This window comes from Neoarius graeffei, chromosome 28, assembly GCF_027579695.1.
Source record: "Neoarius graeffei isolate fNeoGra1 chromosome 28, fNeoGra1.pri, whole genome shotgun sequence".
Lineage (NCBI taxonomy): Eukaryota > Metazoa > Chordata > Actinopteri > Siluriformes > Ariidae > Neoarius > Neoarius graeffei.
The window spans coordinates 34,607,420-34,620,904 of NC_083596.1; the positions used below are offsets into that span (position 1 = coordinate 34,607,420).

General features: G+C 43.0%; 1 protein-coding gene across 1 annotated transcript in view; it reads right to left on the reverse strand.

Annotated features, from left to right (window-relative positions):
- lamc3 (laminin, gamma 3) overlaps positions 1-13,485 on the reverse strand; it is a 574,068-nt gene that overhangs the window by 265,230 nt on the left and 295,353 nt on the right. The window contains exons 7-8 of the mRNA XM_060912770.1: positions 9,481-9,579; positions 7,210-7,346 (exon numbers count right to left, since the gene is read on the reverse strand). Coding sequence (XP_060768753.1) covers positions 7,210-7,346; positions 9,481-9,579 — 236 coding nt within the window. The remainder of the gene's footprint in view (positions 1-7,209; positions 7,347-9,480; positions 9,580-13,485) is intronic.

Consider the following 13,485-nt stretch of genomic DNA (forward strand, 5'->3'; position numbering starts at 1 on the left):
GTGGAGACCACCTCTTGCCATCTCACAAAGCAGAGATTGCCAGGTTGATACCCATACTACTTACCTGAGCACAAGACAAATGTGGTTCAGGATGAACTCAAGGCTATGCTCGGCAGGGTGGTAATTGAGAGGTCCCACAGCGACTGGAGCAGCCTGGAGGTCTTGGTGCCTAAGGCTGAGGAGTTGTTCCATTATTTTATTGACTTCAAAAAGTCAATGTGGTGTCAAAATTTGATGCATATTCAGTGCCTTGAATTGATGAACTGCTCAATTGGTTCGGCATAGCTCACTTTTATTTGACTCTGGATTTAACCAAGGAGTATTGGCAGATTCCCTTGACTCCAATGTCCCACGAAAAAAAAAAAGTCCTTTCCCACTCCATTTGGTTTACACCTGCTTGTACCATTTGGAGCCCCAGCGATGTTACAATGACTCAAGAACAGAATCCTCTGCCTGCACAATGAATATGCTGGTGCCTATTTAGGTGGCATAATCATTTACAGTAATGATTGGCAGCAGCATTTACAACATCTGAGGGCTGTTCTGAGATCTTTAAGACAAGTGGGACTCACCACAAACTGAAAGAAGTATGCAATTGGGTGGGTGAAATTATGATATCTGGGTTTCCACTTAGGCCATAGGTAGATGTGTCCCCAAACTGATGACATCATTGACTGCAGCCTGCCTGACACCCCAGAGCAAAAACTGGGTGAGGCAGTTCCTGTGGCTGGGTGGCTATTACACAAGGTTTGACCTCACTGAAAAGGGGGTGCCAGATCCAATCCAGTGGATGGAGCCATGCCACTGGGCTTTTTCCCAGGTCAAAGTGGTTTTGTGCGGGGGCCCACTGTTGCACCTGACTTTTCTCATCATTTTGTTCTGCAGACTGACACATTGGACAGAGGGATAGTGGCTGTTTTGTCCCAGGTGTTGGAGGAGTGCCTGTAAGTTCTCAGTTTGAAAGATGATGGAGAAGGAGTGTCTGTTATCACAAGCCTGTCTCCCATTTCTTCATTCCCCTCAATACACAAAAGCGCTACAATGCGATTAATTGATTGATTGGTCAGTGACTTTCATGTTTTAATAGCCACATATTATTGGTTCTTATTGGTTCTCTTACAGTGGTGCTTGAAAGTTTGTGAACCCTTTAGAATTTTCCATATTTCTGCATAAATATGACCTAAAACATCATCAGATTTTCACACAAGTCCAGTAGATAAAGATTCAAGATTCAAGATGTTTATTTGTCATATACACAATGACAGACACAGCAGTTTATTATTGGGTAATGAAATTCTTATTTTGCAACTGCCCGACCAAACTATGCTTACCAATAAATAAAAAAAAAAAAAAATATATATAAATATATATATATATATATATATATAAAAATACGAAATATAAAAATATAAAGTGCATACGGAATGCAAAATATAAAAGTAGAATGAAAAATGAAGATAACATAAAAAAGAGGCAATCAAACAAACAATGTGCAAACATAGAGGTAGATATACTGTGCAATGTCTTGTGCAAAATTGCTAATATAGAGGTAGATGGTGATTATAATCCGTGGTTCAAAAGCCTGATGGAAATAATGAGGTAGATGGTGATTATAATCCATTCAAAAGCCTTATGGCCTGGGGGTAAAAACTGTTTGTCAGTCTAGTAGTCCTTGCTTTCACACTCCTGTAGCATCTGCCAGATGGTAGGAGTGTGAATAATCTGTGTTGTGGGTGTGTTTGGTCTCTGATGATGCTCTGTGCCCTTTTTGTGACCCGGGTGTTGTAAATGTCCTGTAGTGGGGGGAGGACAGCTCCACAGATGAACTGTGCCATTTTAATGACACACTGGAGAGCCTTTCTGTCCCGAGTTGTGCAGTTCCCATACCACACAGTGATGGAATTTGTCAGGACACTCTCCACTGTGCACCTGTAGAAGTTGCTGAGGAGTTTGGTGGACAATCCAAATTTCCTCAGCTTCCTCAGGAAGAAGAGTCTCTGTTGAGCCTTCATGATGGTCTGCTGTGTGTTGTGTGTCCAGGTGAGATCCTCACTGATGTGAGTTCCAAGGAATTTAAATGTTTTCACCCTCTCCACCTGTATCCCGTTGATGTGCAGCGAGGTGTGCTGGTCTCTCCTCCTTTTCCTTGGTCTTCTCAGCATTCAAGGAGATGTTATTTTCCTGGCACCAGGAGACCAGCTGAGCCACCTCCTCCCTGTAGGCTCTCTCATCTCCGCCGGCGATCAGCCCAATGACAGTGGTGTCATCAGCGAACTTGATGATGGAAGTGTTACTCTGGATGGGGGTGCAGTCATAGGTGAAGAGGGTGTACAGGAGTGGACTGAGCACACAGCCTTGGGGGGTCCCTGTGCTCACTGTCTTGGTGCTGGATGTTCTGGTACTGACTCTGACAGCCTGGGGTCTGTTTGTGAGAAAGTCCAGGACCCAGCAGCAGAGGGAGGATGTCAGTCCAAGGGTGGAGAGCTTCTCAGTCAGTCTGCTGGGGATGACAGTGTTGAAGGCTGAACTGTAGTCCACAAACAGCATTCGAACATAGGTGTCCCTGTGTTCCAGGTGTGACAAGGCTGTGTGGATGGCTGCATTGACGGCATCATCAGTTGAACAGTTCTGACGATATGCAAATTGAAGAGGGTCAATTGTGTCTGGGATGTCCTTTTTGATGTATGACGGCTATCCTCTCAAAACACTTCATTACAACTGAAGTGAGTGCAATCGGGTGATAGTCATTCAGACATGTTAGATTGTTTTTCTTTGGGAAAGGCACTATGGTGGTGGTCTTGAAGCATGTGGGCACAGAAGACATGGAGAGGGACAGGTTGAAAATGTCTGTGAAGACCTCTGCTAACTGTGTGGAGCAGGCCCTCAAAGCATGGCCGGGGATGTTATCAGGGCCAGCTGCCTTTCGGGGGTTAGTCCTCCCGAAGACCTTGCTCACCTCGATTATGGTCACAGTAGATGAAGAGCTCTGTGCTGCCTTTGTTGGTGGAATCCCTCTGTGTTGGTTGGTGTTGAGGGTGTTGAAGCGAGCACAGAACTCGTTCAGCTCATCTGGTGATGTGTTGTGGTTGGCTGTGACCCTGCTGTTCTGCTGGAAATTGGTGATGTGTTGCAGGCCCTGCCACATGCATCTAGAGTCTGAGGTGTTGTAATATCCTTCCAGCTTCAGTCTGTACTGCCTCTTGGCTTCCCTGATGGATCTGCGTAGGTCATATCTGGCCTTTTTATATCCATCTGCATCACCAGAGGCAAAAGCGGTGGAGCGTGCATGTAGCATGGAGCGTACTTCACTGTTAATCCAAGGTTTTTGGTTAGGATATATTTTGCAGCACTTGGTGTCATTAATACACATGCTGATGTTACTGGTGACCACAGATGCATATTCCTCTAAATCCACAGAACAGTCTTCTCTCAAAGCAGCAGTCTTAAACACATCCCAGTTTGTAGAACTGAAGCAGTCCTGGAGCACCAGACCAGTCTCTTCATTCCAAACTTTAACAGTTTTACTCACTGGGGGGGCTTGTTTGAGAAGGACCTTGTAAGCTGGGTAGAGGAACACAGAGATATGGTCAGACTGTCCAAAGTGGGGGCGGGGCACAGCCTTGAAGCCATTTCTCATGTTGCTGTAGACATGATCCAGGATGTTGTTGTCCCTTGTCGGAAAGCTCACGTGTTGATGGTACTTCGGTAGCACAGTCCTGAGGTTGCAATGATTAAAATCCCTGGCCATGATGAACACGGCATCTGGGTGTGTGGTTTCGTGTTTGCCGATGATGTCATGTAGTAGTCCTAGCGTTGTAGTGCGGTCAGCCCGCGGCGGGATGTAAACAGCCAGCATAAACACAGCACTGAACTCCCTCGGTAGATAAAAGGGTCTGTACTTCACCATCAGCACTTCAATGTCTGCAGAACAGTATTTTTCAACCACCTGTACATCTGTACACCATCTGTTGTTAACATAAACACACACACTGCCACCTTTGTTTTTACAGGAAGCAGATGTGCGGTCTCCGCGGTGCATGGAGTGGGTCTGTAGTTCAATGGCTGGGTCTGGCAGGCTTGCAGTAGTCCAGGTTTCCATAAAAATCAGGGCACAACACTCTCTGATCTCACGTTGAGGTGTTATCCTGGTTCTCAGCTCATCCATCTTGTTCTCGAGCGAGTGAACGTTAGCTAGCAGAAGGCTAGGTAGCAGTGGTCTTGTAGCTCTAGCCTTTAGCCTAGCATGTAGCCCGCCTCTCTTACCGCACCTCCATTTTGGGTGCGTGGATTGTCGGCTGTTTTGCCTACTCGAGTCTGGTGATGATGCAGCCTGCCGGATGGTGTCGGTGTAGCTCCGGTCGGTGTCAGCGAGGAGAAGAAAGCTACAGTCCAGATGGACTGGACTGGGCCCGTGGTGCGCGTCGCAAACACGTTCGCCACAGGGGGCGCCATGATGGAACTCATAAAGAGAACCCAGTTAAACAAATGAGACAAAAATATTATACTTGGTTATTTATTTATTGAGGAAAATGATCCAATATCTGTGAGTGGCAAAAGTATGTGAACCTCTAGGATTAGCAGTTGATTTGAAGGTGAAATTAGAGTCAGGTGTTTTCAATCAATGGGATGACAATCAGGTGTGAGTGGGCACCCTGTTTTATTGAAAGAACAGGGATCTATCAAAGTCTGATCTTTACAACACATGTTTGTGGAAGTGTATCATGGCACGAATGAAGGAGATTTCTGAGGACCTCAGAAAAAGCGTCGTTGATGCTCATCAGACTGGAAAACATTATAAAACCATGTTTTGTGGACGGATGAGACCAAAATAGAACTTTCTGGTTTACATGAGAAGCGTTATGTTTGGAGAAAGGAAGACACTGCATTCCAGCACAAGAACCTTATCCCATCTGTAAAACATGGTGGTGGTAGTATCATGGTTTGGGCCTGTTTTGCTGCATCTGGGCCAGGACGGCTTGCCATCATTGATGGAACAATGAATTCTGAATTATACCAGTGAATTCCAAAGGGAAATGTCAGGACATCTGTCCATGAACTGACTCTCAATAGAAGGTGGTTCATGCAGCAAGACAACGACCCTAAGCACACAAGTCGTTCTACCAAAGAATGGTTAAAGAAGAATAAAGTTAATGTTTTGGAATGGCCAAGTCAAAGTCCTGACCTTAATCCAATGGAAATGTTGTGGAAAGACCTGAAGTGAGTAGTTCATGTGAGGAAACCAACCAACATCCCAGAGTTGAAGCTGTTCTGTATGGAGGAATGGGCTAAAATTCCTCCAAGCCGGTGTGCAGGACTGATCAACAGTTACCGGAAACGTTTAGTTGCAGTTATTGCTGCACAAGGGGGTCACACCAGATACTGAAAGCAACAGTTCACATACTTTTGCCACTCACAGATATGTAATATTGGATCATTTTCCTCAATAAATAAATGACCAAGTACACTATTTTTGTCTCATTTGTTTAACTGGGTTCTCTTTATTCACTTTTAGGACTTGTGTGAAAATCTGATGTTTTAGGTCATATTTATGCAGAAATGTAGAAAATTCTAAAGGGTTCACAAACTTTCAAGCACCACTGTAGATGTTGTTTCATCTTGTGGAATGTCCACATGTATTAAAATGGACCAAAGTAAATAAGTTCCACAGGACTACACCAAACAAGGTATTTACAAAAGTGACCTAAAAGTGACCTTTATTGCACTGATATAAGTGCTCAGTACCCTTCATGTCATTTTGGTGTGGTCTCACTCGTAACAAACTGAACTGTGGTTCATATGGATAAGGCCCAAAATCCCAAATTTTTGAAGGCCCAGAGTTCAGTAGTTTGGTGCAGGTAAATTGTTCATGCGTTTAAAAAAAAAAAAAAAAAGGTTGGTGTGTACCAATGAAGGTAAGTGTGACAGGTCGCATAATTGTATTATGATTATTTATTTATATATAATGGTAGTGCCTCATGCAGCCCATCCACCACTCCTCACCTCACCATGCTGCTGGTGCTGAAAGGCCAGTTCTCCTTCAGCACCAATGCTTTGGAGAGCAAAGCAGCATGTGGCTGTGGGGCAGAGCCGCATAACCAGTCCCAGCTGAAACCAGTTAAGTGGCACCTCTCTTCACCCTCCTGAAGAGAACAGGGGAGTCTAAGGAGCTACCAACAACAACCAAACAGGGGTGGGTTTCTGAAAAGCATCGCAGTACAAAGATTATCATTAAATGGTAGAGTGAGCAGCACAATGAACACTCTCTTTCCTAGTTAAGATGCTCTTAGTGTTAAGAGGCTTTTGGGAAACCCACCGCAGTTCAGTGAAGTTTAGGTGCAGCTACACTACTGATGCTTCTCTCTCCTCTCTACTCAGGACACATAACCGAAAATGAAGGCAAGCAAGATGACGATGCTCAAGCTCCACCAAGAGCACCACAGGAACTCCTGCCTACTTCAGCAGTTGACTGAAGAGCCTTAGAGCTCCCTCCAGAACTCTCTGTGGTCCTCCACTGACCTACCATCCAACAAACACCTCTTGCAGCCCTGCCCTTTTGGGATGGATGACTCACTCTCCCCCTTCATCTCCGTGACACAGAAGATGCCTGTCAATTGGGGTTGACTGGGGAGAAATCAATGGGGTTGATGACAGGGCTCTATGCAAGCCACTCAAGTTCTTCCACTCCAACCTTGGCAAATAATTTCTTCATAGACCTCACTGTACACAGGGGCATTGCCACGCTGGAACAGGTTTGGGCCTCAGTTTCAGTGGAGCAAAATTATAATGCTACAGCATACAAAAGCATTCTATATAATTGTCTGCTACAAACTTTGTGGCATCAGTTTGGGGAAAAGCCACATTTTGGCGTGATGGTCTCTCGATATGGCCACAAACTTTAGTTCATCATCCTTTATAATATTTTGTCATGTATGACACTAGTTATCAAACTATTTGGTTATCATAATGTAAATGTTTACCTTCTTTTATGTCTACCTCTAAAACAGAATGCATTTAAAAATACAGAATCAGAGTCCATTAGACTGCATAGAATGTATTGTAGATGATTAATAATGCAATATGCTGAAGGTTTGACCTCATTATACCTCATTTTATATATATATATATATATATATATATATATATATATATATATATATATATATAAATAAAATGACATGACATGGAAATGGATTTTGCCTGATTAATTACCTTCAGTGAAGTTGGAGGTAATGTTGAAGGCCACATGCTGACTGGAGGATGAACATGCTAGTGAATGGCCATAACAGAAGCACATCTGACAGCCATGTGGATTGTCGGGTTGTAGATTGAAGGAGCCAGGTTTGCACCTAAGTACCCACACACATATCACATCACAGATAGCAAAACCACATCTTAATCTGATACAGTAGGTACCCAGCACCTCTATCCACTTCTAAGAACTGTATTTAAGAAAGAAAGAAAGAAAGAAAGAAAGAAAGAACAAATAAATGTATAGAATATATTAAATCCCTGATTAAAAAAAAAAGTTAGGATACTGTGTAAAACAAATAAATACACAATGCAATGATTTGCAAATCCTTTTTGATCTATATTTAATTGAATATAATACAAAGACAATATATTTAATGTTAAAACTGATAAACTTTATTTTTTTTGTAAATATACGGTACACTCATTCGGAACACATTCCACAAAGTTGGGACGGAGCAACAAAAGACTGGAAAAGCTGTGTAATGCTATGCTAAAAAAAAGCCTTTTTGGAACAATCTACAGGTAAACAAATTAATTGGTAATTTGAAATGCTCAGTTTTTCACAAGCATGGATGGGGCGAGGTTCACCACAGTGAAAAACTGTGTGGGCAAATAGTCCAACAGATTAAGAACAATGTTTGTCAAGGTATATTTGCAAGGAATTTAGGGAATTTACCATCGACAACTCATAATGTCATAAAAATATTCAGATAATCAAGAAAAATTTTTGTACAGATGACTGAAAACCAACACTGAACACCACATAGCAAAACCACATCTTAATCTGATACAGTAGGTACCCAGCACCTCTATCCACTTCTAAGAACTGTATTTATGCCAAGACTGTTGACCTTCGATCCCTCAGGTGGCACAGCATTAAAACCCAACATGATTGTATCAAGGATATTACTACATGGGCTTGCTTGTTTTTGGAAATAATGGACATTGTGTCCTCTAGGCTAAAGAGGAAAAGGACCATCCAGATCTTCACCAGCACAAAGTTCAATAGCCAGCATCTGTGATGGTATGGGGGTGTGTTAGTGTCCATGGCATGGGAAACTTGCAAATTTGTGAAGGCACCATTAATGTTTAAAGATACATACCAGTTTTGGAGCAACATATGCTGCCATCCAGTCAACATATTTTTCAGGGCTGTCCCTGTTTATTCCAGCAAGACAATGCCAAGCCACATTCTGCATATGTTACAACAGTGTGGCTTCACAGTAAGAGTGTGAGTGCTAAACTGGCCTGCCTGCCTCCCATTGAAAATGTGTGGTGCATTATGGAGCACATAATATGCCATTAGAGACCCCAGACTGTTGAGTTCTGAATCAATTTCAGACTAAAATTACATATCAAGCAAGAAATGGGAAAGAATTTCACATTTAAAACTTTAACAATTAATGTCCTCAGTTCCCAAACAGGAGGACGTGTTTAGGTTAACATGAGGCAGCCTTGGGCTGAAGTGCCCTTGAGCAAGGCATCTAACCTCCAACTGCTCCCCGGGCGCTGTAGCGTGGCTGCCCACTGCTCCGAGTATGTGTGTGTGCTCATTGCTCACTTGTGTGTGTGCATGTGTGTGTTCACTACTTCAGATGGGTTAAATGCAGAGGATGAATTTCACTGTGCTTGAGTGTGCATGTGACAAATAAAGGCTGCTGCTTCTCCTTCTTTTTCTTCTTCTTCTACTACTGTTATTAAAAGAAAAGGTGTTGTAACACAGTAATAAACATGTCCCTGTCCCAGCAATTTTGGAATGTGTTGCAGGCATCAATTTAAGAATGAGCATGACAAAAAAAAAAGTTTATCAGTTCTTACATTAAATATCTTGTCTTTGTATTGTATTCAATTGAATATAGGTCGAAGAGGATGTGCAAATTCTGTTTTTATTTACATTTTACACAACATCCTAACTTTTTTTTTTTGAATATGGGTTGTGTTAGAAAGAAAGAAAGAAAGAAAGAAAGAAAGAAAGAAAGAAAGAAAGAAATATGGCTTGCTTACTTGTTGCCATCTAAACAGTAGATCATTAAAATCAACTTCACACATCAATATATAAGAATAATTTTACTCATATCTGAAAAGGATATTGAGCATTGTTGACTGCATTAGTTTTCAGTAGCTTTAAAAAACAAACAAACAAAAAACCATGATAGTAAATCAGACTTTAGGATTATCCTGTGCATCTATTGAATGAGCATGTTTGTGTTATGTGTATGAAAAAGTCACCTGTCACATGAATGTCCTTCCACTTTGGATTTGCAATGGCACCTTCCATCTCCAGCTGAACACATGCCTACACTGCCCCTTTCATCACACTCACATAACCTACCAACACACACACACACACACACACACACACACACACACACACACACACACACACAAATAAAGTCTTGAACTGCACACTATCTACGAGTACAACGCCTTGATATGATATCAGAATCATACACATGCAAAAATACTCTGTGTATTGTGCAATGGCATAAAATAAATTATTACATATAATTACACAGCTTTCACATAACTCACTCCCACCTCTCACCAAACAGGGAACATATTCCACCAGGTTTACTACTTCTATGCTGGTTTGGTTATTTAAAAAAAATAATAATAATAAATAAATAAAATAAAAACGCCTTTAAAATCATTAAAATAGACTGTACATGCATGAATTTGTGACAGACTATTGCAAATCGGGTTTTGACTTTCAGTACTGTCTTACTTTATATATTTCAACAAAAGGAGGTGAAAATGTATAATTACCGTATAGGCATATTTATGCCACTCTATATTTCAGTGGTTCCTCCATTACCAGAAAATAATATTCAAATGTACACCATCCATCCATTTTCTACCACACCACTTATCCAGATCTGGGTCATAGGGGTAGCAGCCTAAGCAGAGCAGCCCAGACTTCCCTCTCCCCAGCCACCTCTACCAGCTCTTCTGGGGGAATACCGAAGCGTTCCCAGGCCAGCCGAGAGATGTAATCTCTCCAGCATGTCCTGGGTCTGTCCCGTGGTCTCCTCCCAGTGGGGGATGCTCAGAGAACCTCCCTTGGGAGGCATCCAGGGGGCATTCTATCAAGGTGCCTTAACCACCTCAACTGACTCTTTTTGATGTGGAGGAGCAGGGGTTCTACTCCAAGTCTCTCCTGAATGACCAAGCTTCTCACCCTGTCTCTAAAGGAGACCCCAGCCACCCTGCAGAGAAAACTCATTTCTCCCACGTGTATCCGTGATCTCATTCTTTCGGTCACTACCCACAGTTCATGACCATACAGTGGCATGCGAAAGTTTTGGCACCCTTGCTGAAAATGTCTGTTACCATGAATAGTTAAGTGAGCAGAAGATGAACTGATCACCAAAAGGCATAAGGGTAAAGATGACACATTTCTTTAATATTTTCCACAAGATTACTATGGCAGCGGGGGCGTGGTCAAGCGTCGGTCTGTGAATGGAAGGCAGAGTCAGGGAAGGTAAGTGGCAGAATCACTGCACCCGATGTAAGTTAACCTCTGTTTGTATGTCTTCCCCAGTGACCGTGCCCTATAAAAGGAGAGAGAGAGAGCAGAGAAAGGGAGCTCTCCCCCCAACTAGAACACTTGTGTGTGTGTGTGCACGCGTGCGTGGCTGGGAGAGTGTAAAAAAGCTGAAAAGATAAGAATAAAAAGAGTTTTGGGAACTCAGTTCTGGCCTGCCGTGCTTCTGTGCTCCACCCACCTGCTCTGATTCCTACAATTACATTTTAATTTCCATCATTTACAGGCGTAAAATATCAAAAAATGAAAAGGACCTGAAGCAAAAGTTTGGGCACCTGACATGGTCAGTACTTAGTAACACCCCTTTTGGCAAATATCACAGCTTGTAAACACTTTTTGTAGCCAGCTAATAATCTTTCAGTTCTTACCTGGGGGATTTTAGTGCATTTGTCCTTGCAAAAGTCTTCCAGTTCTACAAGTTTCTTGGGCTGTCTTGCATGCACTGCTCTTTTGAGATCTATCCACAGATTTTCAATGATGTTTAGGTCAGGAAACTGTGAGGGCCATAGCAAAACCTTCAGCTCGTGCCTCTTGAGGTATTCCATTGTAGATTTTGAAGTGTGTTTTGGATCATCGTCTTATTGTAGGACCCATCCTCTTTTTAACTTCAACTTTTTTTTTTTTTTACAGATGGTGTGATGTTTGCTTTCAGAGTTTGCTGGTATTTATTCAAATCCATGCTTCCCTTGGCCAGTGTGCTCTGTGCCACTGGCTGCAACACAACCCCAAAGCATGATTGATCCACCCCCATACTTAAGAGTTGGAGAGGTGTTCTTTTCCTGGAATTTGGCACCCTTTTTTCTCCAAACATACCTTTGCACATTGTGGCCAAAAAGTTCTATTTTGATTTCATCAGTCCACAGGACTTGTTTCCAAAATGCATCAGGCTTGCTTAGATGTTCATTTGCAAACTTCAGACACTGAATTTTGTGGCTCGGACACAGGAAAGGTTTTCTTCTGATGACTCTCTCAAGAAGGTCATATTTGTTCAGGTGTTGCTGCATAGTAGAACAGTGCACCACCACTCCAGGGTCTGCTAAATCTTTCTGAAGGTCTTTTGCAGTCAAACAGGGGTTTTTATTTGCCTTTCTAGCAATCCAATGAGCAGTTCTTTCAGAAAGTTTTCTTCATCTTCCAGACCTCACCTTGATCTCCACTGTTTCTGTTAACTGCCATTTCTTAATAACATTACAATCTGAGGAAAGAGCTACCTGAAAACACTTTGCTATGTTCTTGTAGCCTTCTCCTGTTTTGTGAGCATCAATTATTTTATTTTTCAGAATGCTAGGGAGTTGCTTAGAGGAGCCCATGGCTGTTGATTTTAGGGACAAGTTTGAGGAGTCAGAGAATTTATATGGCTTTGAAATCTGCATCATCTGACCTTTCCTAATGAAGAATTTGAACAAGCCACAGCTCAATAAGCTAATTAAGGTCTGGAACCTTGGTAAAAGTTACCTGAGAACTCAAATGTATTGGGGTGCCCAAACTTTCACCTGGTGTTCCTTTTCTTTTTTCACTCTCCAATTGTACAAAACAAAAATAATACACAAATCTTGCATAAAATGCTGAAAAGAAATGTCTTGTCTTTACCTTTATGTCTTTTGGTGATCAGTCCATGTTCTGCTCACTTAACTATTCACAGTAACAGACATTTTCAGCAAGGGTGCCCAAACTTTTGCATGCCACTGTAGGTGAGAGTGGGAACAAAGATGGACCAGTAAATTGAGAGCTTTGCTTTTTGGCTCAGCTCTCTCTTTACCACAACAGGCCAGTTTAGCATCCGCATCACTGCTGACGCTGCCCTGATCCGTCTGTCCAACTCCCGCTCCCTCTTACCCTCACTTGTGAACAAAACCCCAAGATACTTAAACTCCTCCACTTTAGGTAGCAAATCCCCCCTGACCTGAAGTAGGCACTCCACCCATTTCTGGCTGAGCGCCATGGCCATGGACTTGGGGGTGCTGATCCTCATCCCAGCCACTTCACACTCTGCTGCAAACCATCCCAGCACATGCTATAAGTCACAGATTGATGAAGCCAACAGGACCACATCATCCGCAAAAAGCAGAGATGTGATCCTGATGCCACCAAACTGGACACCATCCGCCCCTTGGCTGTGCCTAGAAATTCTGTCCATAAAAGTTATGAACAGAACTGGTGACAAAGGGCAGTCCTGGCGGAGTCCCACATGTACTGGGAATGAGTCCAACTTACTGCTGGCAATGCGAACCAAACTCATGCTCCGGTCATACAGGGTCCGAATGGCCCACAGTAGTGGGCCCTGAACCCCATACTCCTGAAGCACCCCCCACAGGGCACCATGAGGGACATGGTTGTAAGCCTTCTCCAGGTCCACAAAACACATGTAGGACGCTTCCCATGCACCCTCCAGTACCCTTGCAAGGGTAAAGAGCTGGTCCAGTGTTCCATGACCAGGACGAAAACCGCATTGTTCCTCCTGAATCCGAGGTTCAACTATTGGCTGGACTTTCCTCTCCAGCACCCCAGCATAGGCTTTCCCAGGGAGGCTGAGAAGTGTGATCCCCCTATAGTTGGAACACACTCTCTGGTCCCCGTTTTAAAAAAGGGGGACCACCACCCCAGTCTGCCAATTCAGAGGCACTGTCCCCGACCTCCACAAAATGTTGAAGAGGCATGTCAGCCAAGACAGCCCAACAACATCCAGTGCC